The 21118-nt window shown below is 41.4% G+C and overlaps 1 protein-coding gene across 11 annotated transcripts in view; it reads right to left on the bottom strand.

The window, feature by feature from the left end:
- Acaca (acetyl-CoA carboxylase alpha) overlaps positions 1-21118 on the bottom strand; it is a 262246-nt gene that overhangs the window by 112556 nt on the left and 128572 nt on the right. For all 11 annotated transcript variants that reach the window (XM_087574065.1, XM_087574066.1, XM_087574067.1 and 8 more), the window contains 8 exons: positions 20392-20580; positions 19612-19712; positions 18860-18948; positions 12356-12480; positions 6552-6665; positions 5284-5397; positions 4300-4389; positions 2732-2850 (listed from right to left, as the gene is read on the bottom strand). In XM_087574065.1, coding sequence (XP_087430191.1) covers positions 2732-2850; positions 4300-4389; positions 5284-5397; positions 6552-6665; positions 12356-12480; positions 18860-18948; positions 19612-19712; positions 20392-20580 — 941 coding nt within the window. The remainder of the gene's footprint in view (positions 1-2731; positions 2851-4299; positions 4390-5283; positions 5398-6551; positions 6666-12355; positions 12481-18859; positions 18949-19611; positions 19713-20391; positions 20581-21118) is intronic.

Genomic DNA, 21118 nt, shown 5'->3' with positions numbered 1-21118 from the left:
TGAAGCCCTCCCCACTTCCCTCCATGTTTTATTTGCCTGGTTCTGATCTATATTCTTGATAGTACAACTGATATAAAGCCCAATGGCCCCACTATAGTCCTAGCATTCGAGGACTGAGGCAGAAGGACTGTGAATTAGGGGGCCGGGTGGGGCAGCCTGAGTTACATAGTGAGAGCCTGTTTCAGCAAACAAAAATTTGATAGAACTGCAAATAAATCTGTGAAGCTTATTTATTAAACTGAGAAACTGTAGAGACCACCAGCTCTGTAGTGCACTGGTCAAAAAAGTGGGTGGCCTGGGGCTGCTCCACAGAGGGCTGAGCTCTTACTTACCTGATAGTTTTTGATCAAACCAGATATGGGGAAAATCAAAATAGAATTATAATACATCAATTGGTATCAGAATATGGTTATAATTCCAAATATATGTATAAGCAAATATAAAATTTTGTCAAATGCTAAGTCAAGTAGTAAATCTGTAACTTTCTGAATACGTTTTTCTCTGAAATTAAATATATCATTTCTTGATAAAATGTAATCATCTGATCATAAACTACAAAGAGATTTATAGCTTAAAAAATTTACACATTTTATAGATTTGTGTGTGTGTGGAGGGCTGTGGGTGTGCATGCATACAAAGCTGGCCTGTCTCTCCTTTCTCAGCTTGGGGTTACAAATGCACACCTTGTACCTGGCTTTAATGTGGGTTCTAAGGATCTAAACTTGGGTCCCCATCTGTGTGTGGTAAGAGCTTTACTGACTAAACCATTTCCCAGCAATGTTTATGGCTTTCACAAAGATTATTTATCTGTATTTTACACTTATCTTCACTTGCATAGGTATAGAAATACTGCTCTACTAATAGTGATGATATTCCTGCAGCTTTAACATTACACATAGTCAAGGGAAATGTTAGAATCTATAGATTTTACTTCTTTTCACAGCTGGCCTTTATCTATAGGGGTATTTACATTATGGATGTTGAGAGGGATAAGAACATTTTGAAGCCATGTCAGGATAAAACAAGATTTACTACCTTTATGTAGAAAGGTGAACATGGCTTCTAAATGGAACAGTTAAGCATTTCAATTTCCAATTAACTTTTTCCTCCAAACTATAGTCTCAAATTGTAAAAGATATAGCTAGTGCGATGACTCAGAGAATAAAGGCATTTGCCAGCCAACATGGGCTGACTAGGGTTCAACCCCCAGATCTACATAGTGGAAGGAAAGAGCCAATTCCTGACAATAACTCCGGTTAATGTCTGTGTTGTCTTTACACACACAGACACAGACGCATAAATGTGAAAAGGAAGAAGAGTAAGACAGGGTCAGAACGATTCAGAAGACCAGGGAAACAATGTGGAAGTCAGGAGGGCCGTGCAGGCTGAGTACAAATCACTGCCACAGGAAAGAGGCAAGAGAAAAGCAGGAAGAAAGGAGGCTGCCTGGAGAATTACAGAGCGTTAAGTATAGCATGCAGCTCTCCACAATTATTCAAGGAACGCAGGGAGAGAAAGAAGACCTGATGTGGAGCCCATATGTGCCACAAGTACTTCGCTGCTCGATGAAGGACAACCATTCGTTTCTAGAAAATGAGATTCTGAAATCCATGGAGGCAAAAATGTACTGAGAGATGCTTGCTAAATCAAGGATATATGCTTTTCTCTGCCAGCCACAAGACATTTTTTGAGGTGGAAAAGTGAAAGGATCATCTAAGACAAAGAAGAGGCGTACTTTTCCTGAAGATGCCTCTGTTCATCTGCCGACCTCTGCTGGATCAACAGTGGCATCCAGTGGCCAAAACTCTCAGCACAGACTTCTTTGTCTGCAGAAAGGCTCTATTGCTTTGGGTGAAGTGGCAATTCAGAACAAAACCATTCTGGTGTCTATAACTAAGGATCCCCAAAGACATAGTGGTTCGTAACACCAAGTGACGGACCAAGGCAATAAAAAAGAAATGGAGAGGAGCAGGGTATGATTGGTTGTGGTATTTTTATTTCCTGTGGTATTACTAAAAAGAATAAAAATACAGGATGGGATGAACATATGTGTGGCTTGTAATTCTTGGAATTTCATTGCCACAGAATATTTTTAATAAGTATATAAATAAAATATTTTCATTTTATATCCAAAGCAAAGCAAATTTACATATGTACATTTTAAAGGGCTTGGGGAAAGAAAAATAATGGGACTAGATGGCCACTTAAATCATTAATTTATATCTAAGAAGTCTGGCTCTCCACTATGACTTTTTAAAAAAAAGGCTGATGAAATCACAACTGCTAAGTTCGGGTGTCTGTCACAGGGGGCAGAGACTGCTTAGGTGGACTAGCCTGCAGACAGCACGGGCTGAGCTTGCACACAGCGTTGCTGCCTCTTCAACCATTGCCTTATTTTGGAGTGGTAGGGGTGGTCTGGCAAGTCAAATGCTCATGGGAGAAAGAAAAGAAGGAATAAAAAGAAGGTAGGAAAGAAAAGAGGGAGGGTGTTCTTTAATTACATATACAAGGGAGAATGAACACGATAACCCTGACCATCTGTCTTAACTAGACCATACTGTATCTCCCCAGATCAAGACATAGGCATCCTCCTTCAGGGTTCATTCAAGTCTGCCCATTTGTTTATCTGCATTTCTTGCTACAAGTATCAGGGAATTGCCATTTAGTATCCCTCTTGACCGTATCTTACTAGGCCACTGCTAGCTCAGGTGCATGTACCAGCTCAACTCACCTGTTTGGATGAGATGTGGGCAGCATGAACTGAAATTCTACCACACAGGTGTTGTCCTTAAGCTGGCGATGCTGTACACTGTTGAGCTCATAGGCGATATAAGCTCTTCGAACATATACCTGGTTAAAAAGTAATCCTCAGTAAATACACTTGGAAAACAGAAATGAAGACAACGGCTGGACCAAGGAAGTCTTGAAAAGATTCATCTGTTATAGAGATGGCAGTTTGCCATGAGAGAATGCAAGACCCTGAACACAATACCTTGCTTTAATTGTTAATGCTGGGGTGTTAATATTTCACCCATGACTCTAACTATAGCACAATAAAATGAGAACAAGGCAGCACCTGCAGGATTCCCAGGTACATGGCAAACCTTTCACAGGACCCTGAACACTTCAGGTTTTATCTTTAGCAAAAGACACCATATGGAATCTTAACTGATTTATTAGCATAACAATTCCCACAGATGATATGAGTAGTGAGAAAAATAAGAGGTGCTTATTCCAAATAAAGAGGGAAAACAGAAAATCACTGCTAAGTTCAGCTTTGTATCTATCCTGGACCCCAGCACCAACCTTACTGCTCCAGGTCAGTACTGAAGCCCTTCTATCCTTGACTCTATGTAAAAGCAGGGAGGCATAGGGTGACATGTACCAACTCCAACTCACTGACGTGACTTAGTCCTTAAAGAAACAGCAACAGACTGCATCTCTGCAAAAGCCAGCAGCCCACCCTCCCACACTTCAGAATCAGTTTGCCAAGCACATGCAATGCTACAGGAGGCTCTGTCAGCATGTGAGGCACAGAAGGAGGCGTCTCATTAGACGACATGAAAGCCTGGGAAAACACCAAGATATTTCAAATATCTGATAATTTACATGTTACCCACAGAATACAAATAAAAATTATCTGAGAAAGCTAGCAACAGACTATGTGATGTTCTATTACATGAAATCATTGAAAACACATCTCCCTCCTACTTTCAAAATATATCTACTTGACAATGTTAGGAAAGCATTCAGGGTCTGCAATTTTTGTGTTTAATGAGGTGGTGTTTTGTGGTACGAAAGGAAAGTCTTTGGAGTCAGGCTGACCAAATGCAAACTCCTCTGGTTAATATGTGGTTTTGGGCAAGCCACCTAACCTCACAGTCTCACTTGTTTGTTTGTTTTTAACTTTATAAAGCAGCTGTAAGATTGCATGAAAACACAAAGCACCTACGCCACAGCTCACTAAGTACTACATAACTAAAATCTGGCTCTAGTAACAAAACGGTAAGGTAATATATGCAGATCAATCATACAGCTTTCACTTGCGCTATTGTGAGTCTTAATTCATTATAAGATGGGAAAATTCAAGCACCTGGAAGGAAGAGACTACTGAAAAACCTGGCAGCTATTTCCCTATTATTTGACCCAGAAGCTGGTGATTAATGCAGATAAAACAGCAGATAAAGCACCTGACTGTAGGATCTAGCATTCCAGAAGGAATGAGCAAGAACACAGGACTGAACAGACATAAAACTCCAGGCCAACCACAGAAAGGCCCTGTGACACACCAGCACTCACCTCCAGAGCCGCCATCCTCACCACCTGGTTGCTGTGGTAAAAAAAGTTTGGGAGGACATCGAAAATAGATGTTTCTGATAGGATGAGTTTCTGGAAGGCAAAAGGATATTGAAGTTCTCAGTGAGAGCTGAGAATTCTGCTGGTGAATGCCATATATGAACATAACCGTTTCAGCCCTCCTTCCTGAGCTACTGTGGAGAACACAAACCTGTCAGAATTGTTTAGTGAAATATACCAATAATATGCAATATATGTACGTGCTTATGAGTATTATCATCTCGGGCCCTATTTGTACTTCCTAAATACTGCCTGATACTCCACTCTCAGAAATCCTAGGCTTGAAAGGTAATGAAAACCCCAACTATCAACTACGAACCACATAATTCCCTCTTTTGCTTCCAAGTTCCCTAGGAGAGAGCCTACAGAAAGTATGAAGCTTCCTTTGGCCGGTCATAACAGTACTCTGGTCTCCCAGTAGGAAAACACAAAGGCACCCCTGAAAAAATGATGTTATTTATAAAATAGTTGAAGTCCTTCATTTGTAGCAAAATTACCCAATAATTTTATAAAATTGGCTTTTTATACAGTGTAATAGTAAGCATTTAAATAAAATTAAAGTTAAATGATATTTAAATAGCTTTGTCTCCAGAAGAGGAACAACCATCTTTATATATGCATCTGATTCAAGCACCAGAAATCAAATAATATTGCCAATTAATTCTGGTGTAGAATGCTTTCAAAAGATAGAGACTTCAATAAGACACTTCTATCGAAGAAGGCCCATTTGATTTTTAAGGCTAGGCTATGATCCTGCAACATTTTTATGAAAAAAGAAAACAAAAACATAAATCATTTTTAAAATTCAAAGAATGAAATTTCATGACACAGAAGTCAAAACTAATCGATTAAATCTTTAACTGAACAATGCTTATGGGAACAAAAGGAATAGGCGTGTGAAGTGGTAGGAAGGGGCTATTATAATACCTGCAGGTTCTCAATGCAAAACTGGTGTCCATACATGTCGATGGCTGATAAGAAGATGGACTCTACTTGGTTATGGCGAAGCTCGTACGATGGCAAATGGGAGGCAATAAGAACCTAGAGCGAAGGCAGGTAAGAGCCGTAAGTTCCTGAGGGGTGATTATTCTAGGCTCCTATTAAGCCGCCTGATACAAAAGCAATAAATATAAATCTGTAAATGCAGGCATCAAAGATAAAGCAGAGACCAAGTAAAACAACTTCTAGATCCTGTAGCATAAAAAGTCAATGCCACCCCATCCTGAACCTCAGTTGCTTCTCACCATGATTTGTGCTGTGGACAATTTCCCATAGGGGTAGGGGGAAGGGAGAACAAACAGCTTCAATCAAGTTCCATCAGTGCATGTGATTTACCTTTGCAAAGCTGCTAGTCCTGGGGACTGCAAGACTAGCTGTTAATTGGGAATCAGGTCTGGCAGGGAGCAGCTGTGGGGAAGGAGGATGCAGTGCAGCTAGCCTTTTGCAACTTTGCAGTAGAAGGGGAGGAAAAGCTGCTTTGACAGCCCCAGGTACTCAGCACCAAAGAGAAGGAAGGCATCAGGAGCTAACGCTGATGCATGTGAGGGCCAGAACGTGAAAGCAGTGTCACAAACAAACCGAGTCAGTAGGACCTGAATATCCTCAGCAGGTCACTGAGAGGTTCAATAACTTTGAGGAGTTCAGTGACATGGATACAATTGTAGAGAAAGCAGAAGGTCACTGAGCGGCTTCAAATGCTGTGTCCTTGTCAATGCCCAGGCAATGAAAACACAAAGGGAGTGCCAGCTCTCAGCTTCCCTGCAGAAACCTTTTGGAATGGAAATGAGGACTACGGGGTGAGGCTAACTGGACTTCTCTGGGGCTGTTCCTATTGCTAGTGCCTAAGATTCATGTCATTATCTTTCTGCTTTCCACACTTGATTGTTTTCTATATACTTAGACCTTTTCATCTGTTTCTAAGCTCCCTTTGGGAAGTAAAAAATACTGATTTCATTTCCTTCCCTTGGTCTCCTTTCCTCCACCTGACCCTGGTTTATGACTATAGTGAGAGCTGCGGAGAAGTCAAGGAATGATACCAGTATTCTGTATGTGAGAAATCCAACATTAACCACGTCCTTTGTCTTTAAATAATCACATGAAAACACTGCGAGATCTCTGTGAAGTGCACTGTGTCTAGAACTGCCAAAACTAAGAAAAATATCACTCTTTCAAGATGACCAACAAGATGTTCTTACCTGGCGAGCCCGCAGTGCCACTTTGGCGTTGGTGGTTTTGCTGAGCTGAGTTAGCTCTGTGAGGATGTTTAGCAGCTCATCAGTAAGTGTAGGGTCCCGGCCACACAACTGATCCTAAGTGTTAATGAGAAAAGGAACACATAAACTTATATCACAAAGAACTCTGGTGAGGGAACGTGAGAGAGGGAAAGGAAATAACTCTGCCACTGAGCTACATTTCAGCACTGTTGGCAGCTCTTCAGTCTCCTTTCCCCTTCTCTTGTCCACGAGCCATTTCTGGAAGAATTTCTGTACCATTCTTACCTACTCTCTTTGTCCCTGTGCAGGCCTTCATCACAGAAGTGAAAGCATGGGACTAGTAAGTGTGCTTGAAGCTCTTGCAGAACACCCAACTTTAGTTTTTAGCACCCATGTGGTTCACAACCATCTTTAACTCCAGTTTCTAGGGAATCTGACACCTTCTTTGGACTCCAAGAATATTAGGCATGCATGTAGGCAAAAATACTCACTGACTCACAAAAGCCAAAACTAAACCATGCCATATCGCCACCACCACCACCACTACCATCACCACCATCACCACCACCACCAACAATAACAACGGGCTTCTGACCTTTGAAATAGACATGCATTGCCCAAAAACCTTTTCCAAAATCCCTAAAACTTTTCACGTCACAAGCCAAATACTTTTGGACTATTCAACACCACTATGTTAGGAAGAAGGCACCTCAGGATCATATGAGAAAATGATTTCTAACATTAGATTCTTGTACCACAAACCAATCAGTGGTTTACTTCAATTGTCCATAGTCACAAAACCCATAATTTATATTTAAGGAAGTAAAAGTATTGTTTTTATCCAGCTGAGTAAATAAAAGCTGACATTGAAGTAAAAATAAGTTCAGGATTCTGTTGAACACACAGATGACTACTAAAAGTCTTAACCCACCCATCCTAGGCATAAACAAAGACGAGAAACTAACTCTGTGACCAAGGAACAAGGAGAGACGAGACCATAAAAAGACAGAGGCAAAAAACAGATGCTACAAGCAGATAGAAAGACCAAAATAAGTTTCCCTATCCCAACCCTTTCCCTTTCCTAACATCCTATAATGCATAAACACATTCCTGTCTGGGGAATTTACTTCAATCATCAGAACAGGCCACTAAAATATCTTAAAACATAGACGTGTTCTGGGGAAAATAACAATTCATGAACTTTGCAAATGACTAGACTAAGGTCCAATAGCCCCAAAAGCCAATGTGCTGAAATAAAGCCAGTCGCCTCTCTGATTTGCAAAAGTTTTTGATAGTGAATAAGCCCTTTGAAAGCAACTAAGCCTTAACTCAAGGAAAAACAAAGTTATCCTCTTGCTTAACTACAAACCATCTTCTAACCTATAAAAAGAAAAAAGAACAGAAGATGGGAAAACAGCATCTGATGGGGTGGGCCGAGAGAGAATGTGGAGATTCAGGGAGGATGAAGTAATTATTCTTTCACAACTACAGGTGGACAGCCTTCCTGGGCTCTCCATAACACAGCATAAAACCCAGACTTCCTCAGAGGCCAAAATCAAATATAGTTTGGATGGAACTCTATTTGCATTCATTCTTCTTAACTTACAAGTTTTTCAATATTGTGGCTACAGACGGTTGTAAGTTGATATGTGGTCACCTGAGCCTGGGTCCTGTAGAAGAGCAACAAGTGCTCCTAACTACTGAGGGCCCCCAGCCCCACAAACGGTATTTTTTCCATTATCACCATTAAGACTTGGAAAAAAGATTAGCAACAATAAATTATGTGTAGAAAAAAATATCAGCATTTGTTTGGCCTTGGTCCAGACAGTGTTGAGACCCTAAAAGAAGCAATCAGTGTTCTTAAGAACCATTCAGGCTAAGCGCCACACGCAGCAGGATGCCAGACACATTCTAAGCTCTCTGTGGGCAACTGGACAGTCCAAGATTACCATCCCGATCTTGTTAATTTTTGTGATAATGCCATTAGAGGGCAACCATGTCAGCAGATCTGTTTCCAAAACAACAAAACAACACAAAAAGAAACCCTAAAACCAACAGAAAAAGTAAAATTCATTTAAATAACCTATCAGTTAACTCTAAATCATCTGCAGAAATCTGCAAACCAAAGGGAAAACTACTGGTCATCGATGGTCAAGATGGTAAGAGTTATTTCTTGTTTTTATTCTCATCCTAGAGAATAAAATATTCTAAGGAATATTTAGAGTTGCAGAAATAGAATAAACATGCTGGAAATAGCAATCCAGAGCCAAAGTACATAACTAGTTGACAGAAAGCCCAAAGTGTCCAATATGATGTTAGCATGTTAAGCATTAGGTGCTCTAAGAAAGCCAATTCAAAACAGAAGGAATAAAACTTTGGATATAGACAGTTACTACTTATCATTCAGCTGAGTAAGGCTTCCTCCCGACAAAGATGCCGTAAGTTTATCAATCAATTGCCAAAAGCACCTTTATTCAGTGTGACTATTAGCTTAAAACGTCAATTTGACACAACCTAGAGTCTCCTAGCAAGAGTGTCTCAACAAGGGCTTGTCCACACAGGGCTTGCCTATGGCCTAACTCTGGGGAACTGTCTGAGGTTAGTTAATGTGGGAAGATCAAGCCTATGGTGGGTGGCACCATTTCCTAGGCAGAGTGTCCTGAACTGTGGAAAAGGGGTGAAATCAAGCTGAGCACAGGCAAGCAAGAGAGCAATACATGTATTTCTCTCTGCTCTTGACTAGATGCGATGTGACTAGCAAGTTCCTGCCTTTACTTCTCCACGATAATGGAATTTGGCCTGGACTTGAAAGCTAAAATAAACTCTTCGTACCCTAAGTTGCTTTTTGTTCAGATGTTCTATTAGAACAGAAATAAAAATGAACATTTATTAAATGACCTTCTGAGAAAGCTTTTTCTTTTTACTTATATACTAGACAGATTACATGTACCCATGATTAAAGAAGGAAGGAAAGAAACTGGTCTGCATTTTATATGCTGTGTCTGAAGCAAATCACACACAGCATGACTTGTAAAACCATGTTCATGTGGATAAAAGCAAAGCAGTGGAGAAGTCTACTCAACAGAAATTTGCTTAGCAGTCCCTGGAGCAGTTACCACAATGCAACATATGTTAACAACTGCAGAGGACCACAGCACCTCTCCACTGGAGCAACTTGATTTTCTTGACTCCTTCCTTTAGGTTCAGAGGCCCAGAAGTCATCATCTAGCTCAGCAAAGTACACCATCAACATTCCTACTTGTAGGAAGCAGAGATTGGAATGCTGGGCACATAACCATCAATCAGGAGACCAAGGTAAGCAAAGAAAGGTGACCAGAAGAGAATACAAGCTGGGGGAATTGAAATGCTACCATGTCCCAGTGACATCAGTAAAAGACAGTGATACCTGCAGAGAGGAATCCTAACCACTCAGATGCCTCTTACAGGCAACTCTCATTAATGCACATGTGGGGGAGGGGAGCAGCTGGTCGCAATCAAAAAGGAAAATATTCCTGGTATTCAGAAATACTAGATTGAAAAGGGGCACCATCTGAACCTTTCCCTTATCTATGTCACTGCTAGCTGGCCCTGACTCAGTCATATCAATTAATTCCTTAACTCCAAAATCCTCGAGATAAATTGGAAATATCTGGAATAAATATTTGAAAATAAATTAGTGATATACAAGACTATAAATACTATTGTGCTCACTGATTCTTGTTTTGTCTTTTGTTTTTCTTTTAGAGGAAAACAATAAGCGAAGATACTAAAATAAAGAAAACGGGTAACTCCAACTGCCAGTGTACCCCGCCGCCTCCACGCTAGCCATCCAAAGCAGACACCGAGAGCCCGTTTGTTTCTCCAGAGCTCAGCCTGCCAGGAAGAAAGTTGGGCCACAATCTATGCAGGTAAGAAATAATCAGGATGACAAGGTGGGGGTAAAAGCAGCAGCAAGTCAGGGTCCCATTGGCTTCTGCCTGTCCTGACTGGCAAAAGCAGCAAGCAAAGCCTCAAACCAGTTCTCTGACAGGGCCCAACGCCTCTGCAGCACCCCCGTGTAATTACACACTTGAGTGACTGGACTCTGAAGAAAATTGAAGGCCTGAGCTCCGAACAGCTGCCATTTTCTCTCTCCATCACACCAGCGTGATTACTTGAGAAATGAACAGCCCCGGCTCAAAGCTACTCCAGAATTCTCAGAGGAAATATGGCTCCGTGTTCCAATAATGAGATTCTTAAGGCAAGCGTTACTTACAATCACTCCGCAAAAGGAGCGAGCCGAGCCCCTATATCTTACAAATTAGAATTTAAGAAACCTAGCGACAGTCCTGGACGACCATTACTCTTCTGCTGCTCCAAGGATTCTGGGCTTTGGTCTATTTTTAGTGCAGAAAACTGTTAAGTTCTTAAAAAGGTAATCATAATAAGATGAAAAATTTGCCATAATTAGCTTCCTATAAAGGCAAATTCCAGCCCCATTTTGGTTCGCACTGGCAGATCCTTCTGCCTTCTAATCATTACCCCTTTCTGCCAGAAAGTGTTCACTTCCTCAAAGTGAGAATTAATAATCCTTGCATTAAAATTTGAAAAAGAAAGTAGGATTTCTGAGGGAAATAAACAGCAATAGCTATAGATGACAGAACTCTTTGCAGAAAGCTGTCTCGTGGGAAAGTTAAAACAGTACTCTGTGCCAACACTTCCACCCTTCCCAAAGACCTGGTTCCTCACCAGGCAGCCACTCCAGGGCAGCAAAAGTAATGAACTCTCCCTCTAATGACACGTTTCTTAAAGAGGCTACCTATAAAATGTTATAGCCAAGAGAGCCAACCAGCGAGGCAGATGGCTGAAGGAGTGGTAATGCGTCAACCAGAGACATACGGGAGGCCGACTCCTTTCATTTTGGGGTATTATATAAAAATGGCAGTCAAGTTTTATATGGGATTTTCCCCTATATGAAGAAATGATGGACTTCAGAGTACCGAGAGTCATCTCCAAAGGGCTGGGAAAGGGAGCTAGCGAGAACTTCAGTCTCAGGCAAGGCTACTGTGCAGCACTACGCCTCTCGGGATGGTGGAGAGCGGCCTTGAAGAGCAGTCCATTGTTCTCAGACCCAGAACACTAGCTTCACCAGGAAGAACTAGGAGTGGAGAACTTGAAATTAACATGAAAACTCTCCTCTCTGCACACTCCCTCCAGCATTAGACACAGCTCAGCCCAGCTCACAAGAGCTGGTTTCACTCTTCCTCCCATTTCCTACTAATTCGTGTATTAGTCAGAACAGGGTCAGTGCAACAAGAGCATAGATCTTCCTGTAAATCAAGGAAGATGCCAGATACATTCAATTCTGTTACATTACATTACATTGTTTTGGAGGGAGAGGAACAGTACTAAATCTCCCCATTTTATTAAGTTTCTGACATGAAAGCCAGTGCTTGCATTGCTGGGTATACGCAAGAGTTAACATGGAGCTGCACACTGGTGAGAGGAAACTGCTTTTGAGAGCTACCATCATGTTGACAACAGACACAGGAAAGGGCCAGGCACTTCTAAGAGCAGCCAAGAAAACTAAGTTCCTGTACACATTCTATGCCCAACAGTCCCTTCCTGTCAGCCACAGGGTCAGGTCCAGCAACTGCTAATCTGCAGCCCAAGCTCGTTTACCATCGTTATAAGATAGTAGCCTTCCTTCTGAAACAGACAGACAGACAGACAGACAGACAGACAGACAGACACACACACACACACACACACACACACACACACACACACACAAACTGGATACTCACAATAAGCATTGTCACCAGGAGATTCTTCTTGGTGACCTGGGCGTGGGAGAAGATGTAGTTCAGTACGGTGTTCATGTCACTTTTGTTCTCTTCCCGAAGGGCGAATACACATTTGTCGTAGTGGCCTACAAGTGGTAAAGAAAACGTCCTCACCATGTACACGTGAAGTCTCATGCTTACATGCTAACTGGCTGTTTCTTAATGCCTGTACACAGTTGATAAACAGAAGAAACACCTTAAGAATTTTTTAGAGGGATTTAGACCAGGGATCATGAGAACCCAAGTATAAACCTGAGTTCAAGGTTGAGCCTTACTTCCAATTCACTAAGACAGTCACTTGACTCTCTAGGTCTTGATTTTATTTAAAAAATTAAAAGGGAATGGGATGCAATTTTAAAATACAGGTGGGGCAGGTGTGACTCCCATCCCACTTTTTTCCTTTCATGGTCTTATTTGTTCTCCTGGAATAATTTCCTTCAAAGAGAAGGTTCTGCTCCTTAAAACTCACAGTCAAGGGCGCAACAGGTACAGTGTTTGCCTTGCAATCATCAGTTCCTGGTCTGCCCACCATGGTGGTGCAGGTTTCAATTCCCAGAGCCCATTTAATCTGATTGGTGAGCTCCAGGCCAGTGAGCAAAACAAGTGAATGTCATTTCTGACCAGCAGTTGTCCTCACACCTATACAGGTACACATACTCACACACAGGAACATACATACACGTAGGCCACACACATACAATGAATTAACAACTAAATTGAAACTGTGAATCCTGACAACCTTTGAGGTCTACTCCAGCTTGAGTACCTGGTTTCACATCCACCCTAAGTAACAAGCACTGTTTAAGCTAAGAAATTATACTTATCAATGTTCATAAGTGAGTCTGCTATATTGGGAATCAATATTTCCACTGTAACTCCAGGAAAAAGGAAGCAAAGCCCAGGAATTCCAAATCCAAACCATGGCATACATGAAGGGGAGCCTTGCATGTGCTCAGGTTGCAGAAGTGCAGCTCTGGTGCTTGCGGCCTTCTGTAGAGCGCCAGAGGCAGGTTAATGCTGGGCAGGACAACCTTCTGCAGCAGAGACAAACTGACACTCCGCTGCACATCTACGATTACTGTAAGCGAAACATGGGTCTTTACAAAGTAGATTGGCTACAAATTAAATTTCCAAGAAAGGAAAACTAGTGCTTACATTGTTGTGGTCCAGAATTTTATTTACAAATTGCAAAAATATAAAAGGATTATCACTCCATTCAGATTCTATGTTAAACTACAAACTAAAACAGTGAAGTTTAAAATACATCACTGTATTTTCCTAGAATAACATTTGACCAGGGCAACCCTGACTTATCTGTTTTAAATATCAGAAATTAACATAAATAGTATTTTTCAAAATGAAACTAGTATGTTTGGAAAACACTAAAATATACTAGCTAGAAAACAGCCAATGTAATAAAAGATCCAATTTTGATAAAATGGGAAATGTTTAAAAAGTGGTAGCCCTTAGGCTAGAGATGTTGCTGAATGGTCGAGCAGTCGGCTAGCATGTTCAATCTCCAGAACTGCTGCAGCAATTTCCTCCCACTGAGACTCAGCTTTGCAATGGTGAAAGAAATCCATCAGGGCAACAGTAATTATTAAGAGCAGGGGAAATAAAACAAACATATTTACCTGAGGTGAGGGACACAGTAACAAAAACAAAAGAATAACAAATAGTCACTTTAAAAGTAACTATTGGGGGCTGGAGAGATGGCTCAGCGGTTAAGAGCACCCGACTGCTCTTCCAGAGGTCATGAGTTCAATTCCCAGCAACCACATGATGGCTCACAACCATCTGTAAAGAGATCCGATGCCCTCTTCTGGTGTGTCTGAAGAGAGCTACAGTGTACTTATATATAATAAATAAATAAATCTTTAAAAAAAAAAAAAGTAACTATTAACTGTGACAGAAAAGAGGAGGGACGATTGCCCAGTGGTTAAGGCCACTGTCTGCTCTTCTAGATGACCTGGATTTGATTTCTAGCACCTAAATGGCAGATCACAACCAATTGTCAACTCCAATTCCAGGGGGAATTGGATGCCCTCTTCTGACCTCCTCAGGTATGGGGCATGTATACATTCAAACACACATCATTTACTTTATAAAATAAAAATAAATTTTTATCAAATTATTTTATGCATATGGGTGTTGACTGCATGTGTTTGTACACCACATGCATACAGTACCATCGGAGGCCAGAAGAGGGCAGCAGATCTTGGGAAACTGGAGTCACAAATGACTGTGAGCTGCTCACCGAAGGAGTGCTCAGAATTGAACCCAGCTTCTCTTGAAGAGGAACCAGTATGCTTAACCTCTGGGCCAACTCTCCACATTTTATTTTTCTTTTTAAACACTTGTTTTTTTTATAAGGTATTTCTCCAGCCCAGGAACAAAAGAACCTTATAAATAATATATATGCTTACATATAATAAAATACATACTAAAACTTGAAATGATACATATATGCCATTTCAATTTTTATATTAAAAAAAATTATCAAGAACCTCCTGCTTCGGGCTGGAGAGATGGCTCAGCGGTTAAGAGCACCCGACTGCTCTTCCAGAGGTCCTGAGTTCAATTCCCAGCAACCACATGGTGGCTCACAACCATCTGTTATGGGATCTGATGTCCTCTTCTGGTATGGATGAAAACAGCTACAGTGTACTTATATATAATAAATAAATAAATCTTAAAAAAAAAAAAAAAAAAAAGAACCTCCTGCTTCAGCCTCCCAAGTCCTGAGATTACAAGTATACACTACCAAGCTCAGCTTGAGAGAGAGGGAAAGAGAGAGAGGGAGGGAGGGAGGGGGGGAGAGAGAGAGAGAGAGAGAGAGAGAGAGAGAGAGAGAGAGATATTTTAAAAGAATATTACTTTCGCCAGGCAGTGGTGGCATGTGGCTTTAATCCCAGCACATGGGAGCAGAGGCAGGCAGATCTCTATGAGTTAAAGAGCAGCCTGGTCTACAGAGCCAGTACCAGGACAGCCAGGGCTACACGGAGAAACCCTGTCTTGAAAAGCCAGGAAAGAAAAAAAGCATACTGATTTAATTTTATTGTATGTACTTCTGCGCCCACTGCATGCATGCAGAAGCCCAGCATGGAGAGCAGAGGCTGGGATGCTCTAGAGCTGCAGATGGCTGTGAACCCTAAGTTAATACTCTTACTGTTGTGCCATCTCTCCAGTCGCCACACCCTCTCTTTAAAACAGGCATTTCTCAGTATTTGGTCCAATGCTGGCCTTGAATTTGGCAATCGTCCTGCCTCTGTCTCCCAAGTGGCTTGCTACTTGTATTCTAAAGAAATTATTACTAAGCTGAATTTATAATGAGTCTTTCGTTCTCTTTATGTTTATCACTTGCTATTTCCTGGTTTGGGACTTGATTTAAAAAACAGAAGAACTACGTATTGATTCATTTGTTTATAGGTGTTCCTAGGAATCACCTATTTTCAGCGCTATATAATATTCCACTGTAGGAATATCCTAGAATAAAAAAGCCATTCTATTTGTATATATTTAGAGGTACTCCCTCTGCTTTCTTTTATTTTTTTTTCTACTATGACCACTAGTGACACAACACAGACCTTATATTTCAGAGGAAGATTACTAGGCTAAAGAGCATAAATAGAAATGCAGCATCATCAAAGATGCACTAGATATGGATAGGCAGTTTTCTGAGGCAGTCACGCATGCCATTTGCACTCCCCCAAGAGGTGGTAGAAGATCATAATGTGATTGTAAAACCCGTGACTTCTGTAATTGGTAATGGGACCAAGCATCTTCTTGAAGTTTATGGATAATTTGTGCTTTCTCTTCTGTGAAACACCTTTTTCTCTCTTTTGTCCATGTCTCTATTCGATTGTCTTTTACACACTAGTACTACTCCCGTCGTAGGTGTAAATGCTATAAATAGCTCTTTATGGCCTGGGTTCTTGATTTCTTAGCAGTACACGGGATGAACAGAAGTTCCTGAACAGACAGAAGTATCAGTTGTTTCCTTTATACTATGCACTTCCTGTTGGTAGTACGATTAACTCCTCTCGATCCTGAGGTTTTAAGGATATCTTAAATTTCATCCTTTTGTGTTTTTGATAAACATTTAAGTCTTTCCTTCACCTGAAATGGATTCCGAGCATCTAATGAGACAGGGCTGACGGGCTCACTGTCTTGGTATTGTTACTGATGCTTACCCTTTTCCTCATGATCACAGTGCCTGCTGTATTAGGAAATGAATCACGTGCGTATGGGTCTGCTTCTGGGTCATGTGTTTCTTTCGTCTATAACTGTCCTTCCACAAATGTCACAGCTGTTTAGCTAATATGGCTTCATAGTAAAGCTTGGTATCTCATCCAGCAAATACTTTCCGACTTCCATTTCTTCAGAAGTACATTTTGTTATTGTTTGAAACAGGATCTCACTACGGCTTGCTGTAGAATCCAGTCTGATCGTGAATGAACAGCAATTGTCCTGCCTCTGTCTTCTGAGTGCTAGGATTGCAACTACACCTATTTTAAAATATCTTGGCTATTGCCAGAATTTTGTTTAAATGTCAGAATTAGCTTGACAGATTTTGGGAAGATCCCTGAAAGGTACTTACTGGAATGTCAACAACTGACAAGTGAATTCAGGGAGAGCCGGTGGCTTTGTAACAAATAGTGTCTGCTGTTGACGTTGACCTAGGTAGTCTTTACCACTGTTTATTCATTAGAATCTCCTCCAGAGAGGACTGCACACTTTCGTTGTATTTTTGCCTTTGTATTTCATGGGTTTTAATTGAGATTTTCGTTTTCTAAACAATTACTTACTATAAAGAACTCTTTTCTGGTGTGACCTAGTAGCACATGCCTTGAATCCCAACAGTTGGGAAGCAAAAGCAGAAGGCCAGGCTGGTCTTACATAGCGAGTAGCAGGTAGGCAGGGCTATAGAATGAGACCCTGTCTCTAAATAAATAAGCAATAAGTTTTAAAAAGAAACCTTTTCTGAAGTTCAGTTGAGGACTGAACCCAGGACCTCGGGCATGATAGCCAAGTGCTCTAGTCTAGAGGAGCCACTTACTTTCCCCATTCCCCACCCCCCAACCCCCGCTGCAAATAAATTTTATGTTTGATTTTTTTTCTTTGAGTCAAAGCCTGCCTCTGTCTCCCAAATTAAGGCACTCACCACTAAACCCTGCATGTTTGACATTTGTACTTAGAAATTTTGTTTAGTTTTAAATAATTTAGTAATAAGTCTGGGAGTTCTTTGAGCCTTCTAAGTAGACACCTAAGTGCTCACGAGTCCTCAAGCCATTTTACTTTTTTGAGACAGGGTCTCATGCAGCCAAGGCTGGCTTTGAACCCTGATACTCCTCTGTCTCCACCTCCCAAGTCTTGGGATTTCAGCAGAAAGCTGTCTTGCTGAAGAATTTCTTAAATCGTTTTCTTAACTTACTGTAATAGCAAGGACTCCCAGCACGATGCTGTGTGGACACAGTGACACCAGAGCCTTTGTCCTAAAGTGGATGCTTTGAACATTTTGCCACTACGTATGACGCATCACATGAAATGGCTGTGGGTCTGCTTAACACAGGGTAAGGATGCAGCTTATTGATTTTTACCCCCGGACCATGGAAAGAAGTGGGGACTGATACATAAACAGGAAAAATGTCACGTCATTCTACACTGAATTTTGTCCAATTTCCCAATATCTTGAGACAATGACCCTGTTCATTCGTTCTTATTTACAAGAACATGATAAATTACATCATTGACTGCCCCTAAATTCATCAACCTGGCTTTTAAAAAAGCCTGTTAACATCTACTTGTGGAATTTAACTCCATGGAGAGTGGAGACATCTTTTAAATGATGCAAAAGTGAACAGAAGAGATAATTTTAGGTGCTATTTCAATTTTCTGGTGTTACACTGCCATCTTGTGGTAGGGATGCCATACATGGCACTATGCAGCTTTAAAATCGTAACCAAGGTATTTCACTTTTAAAGAGTATCCATCATTTAGTGAAGCTCTTCAGAGAAAGCTAGGGATAAATTCCACCTAAGTGGCACAGTAAAAAGCAGGGGGAGATTTTGAGCTTCTCATATGCCTGTGGTTCAAGCCTTGGATTAGCTGCCGAGAGGCAAGCTCTTCAGGCAGGGAATTTCAATTCCAAGTTGGTCATGACTCAACTAACTCTGACTACACACAGCCAAGAAGATGTCAACAGAGAATGCCAATCACTCCAAGAACAATTATCTCAAACCTTCCTCAGAAGCACACTGAAGTTCCAGCTCACACGCTATGTTTTGTCAGTATTCTTCCTCATTCATGCTGGTAAAGTATGGAACTTTTAGTTTTTAAGGGGATTAGTGAGAGAAGGAAAAGCTTGCTTTTGGGAAGTGCTGGTAAAGCACCAACTGCCTTAGCTCTTACATGGTATTTTATTCAGAACTACAACGTCCTTAGACATCCGCCAGATGAACGTACCATTCTGAAACTGTGTCTCCACCCGCAGGTACTGCCGGAGCAGATCCATCACCACAGCCTTCATGTGGCCACGGATGCCACTTCGGTACCTGTGAATCATGACAGGGCAACACCATGAAATGAACCCAGAGGCCACATTTACTCTCGAGCTTGTCCCCTGAACTGCTTTCCCTCTGAATACAGGGCAGACCTATAGCCTATATTTTCAGGTTGAAAATTATTAATTTCAATTATAAACTGAAAAGTAACTTCAGCACAGAGGAAAACTTTTATAAAGGAAAGTAAAACTAGCACCCACCACCATACCACCCAACTCCATACCGAGATCTGACACAGCCTGACTTAGCTCCTATGCTGAGCAGAAGTTATCATCACGCTTGAAATGGCTAAGGGACTTTTGAAAAGGTTTAAGTATCTTAAAGTTGAAAATTTTCTAGATAGCTTTTTAGTTAAATACCTAGATCCATAAAATATAAAGAATAAATATCATGTTGGAGTCTACACTAGAAGAAAAACTAGGATCTTCATCAAAACAGCAAATAAAAAGAAAACGACAGAATTTGGGGGCCATAATAACTGACAGAACATTATAAAAACAGCAGAAATAATGAATGAGTTCAGTCACAGATCTAAGAAGTAATGCACTTTCTGAGAGATAAAGTACTTTCTTCTCTCTGAAAGTCAGATCAAGTAAATCTTTACGCCCAAGTAAAGGAAAGAAAGTGTCAGAGTCTGGGGGCCCACGGGACTACCTCTGCACCAGCTGGACAATGCTCTGGGTGTTCATGAAGAAGACTTCCCGCTCCGATTTCCGGTTCAGTGTAGCTGCATGACTATCTAGGATGTTGGCAATCTAAGGCAAAAGAAATAAGAAGAATGAAGCCACTCCTGCCAAGGGGACCCAGTGCTCACTCCTCTGCATCAGCACCACTACCAAGAGTCTCCTTGGTTACAACATGACAATACCTGTCTCTAACATGCTCTCAGTACTAGTAAATTAGTACAAGTTTAGACAGTTGCTAAAGAAGCAAGCAATTTCTAATGTTTTTCATCCCTTCCCAGACAGACTAAGGACCACATCACAGAACTAAATTTGGCCAGAATGTGATGGGCAAGAAGCTGTCTAAGGTCAAAGCCCACACCTCACTCCTGGTCCCTTACTTGTCCACCTTTATTCCCCATGTAACCATGCATCGCAGGCAAAGGGCAAGGATGCTGCTGAGGTGGTCGGGAAGTGTCAGACAAACACATTATGATGTCCTGGTTGTCAATCTTACAGAAGCATGTCTAACTGGGGACTCTCCCTGAAAGCACAGTGATATGGAATATCACTCACAGCACTTTCCTCATAGTGTGAGATATTTTACAGTTCCCACATAGTGACTCATATCCTGAGGCAGGTTTATGAAGGATTCAATGCTTACAATGGTAAAATCACAGACAGTAAGGAGTAGCCAAACAGAGAGGCCTCCTAGAGCATGAACTTTAGTCGCCGCCAGTGGAAAATGATGACAGTGTTACCCCATAAATACCTGCTGGCTGGGAAACTGACACAGGACCGATGTGATGTTGCTAGCATACTGAGCCATTTCCTTCTTAATAGACTTCTCCACGTTGAGGGGGATCCGGCCAGAGACACTGGTCATGATATCCTGCAATTCTAGAAGAGGCAGGGAGGGGTCTCTCAGAGTCTTCATTAACCGTTCTACCCAGTCCTTTACCTGCAGAGAAAGAAATAATCAAATGGGATACAAAGGCAACACAAGTCCCCAAATGAAATCAGATCCCTGAATCTCCTGCACTAGAGTGCTGGTGCTGCCTTCTAATTTACTCATTTTACGTGAACGTGTACCACATGAGTGCCTCAGGGTTACACATGGTATGACCCACCATGCTGGGAGCCCATCCTTTTCAAGAGGAACAAGTGCTGTAGCCCATGTTAGCCCATTTCTCCAGCCCCTGGTGCTTACTGTAAAACTACAGCCTAAACACCAAATACTACCCGGTTTGTAGTTCAAAGGAATAACCCCAAGTAAATGACAAAATTAAGAAGCAAGGATTTAAAATGTCAAGTCCAGTCAGGCCTGGTGGTGCATGCCTTTAATCCTGGCCCTTGCAGGGCAGAGGCAGTCAGGTCTCTTTGAGTTTGAGGACAGCCTTGTCTACATAGTAGTGAGTTTCAAGATAGCCAGGGCTACATAGAGAAACCCTGTCTCAAAAATCAAACTTCAAGGCCAACAAAGAAAGATGGGAAGATAA

This window comes from Rattus norvegicus, chromosome 10, assembly GCF_021556685.1.
Source record: "Rattus norvegicus strain SHRSP/BbbUtx chromosome 10, alternate assembly SHRSP_T2T, whole genome shotgun sequence".
Lineage (NCBI taxonomy): Eukaryota > Metazoa > Chordata > Mammalia > Rodentia > Muridae > Rattus > Rattus norvegicus.
The sequence above is the reverse complement of the archived record's forward strand: the minus strand, read 5'-3'. Positions and strand labels throughout refer to the sequence as shown.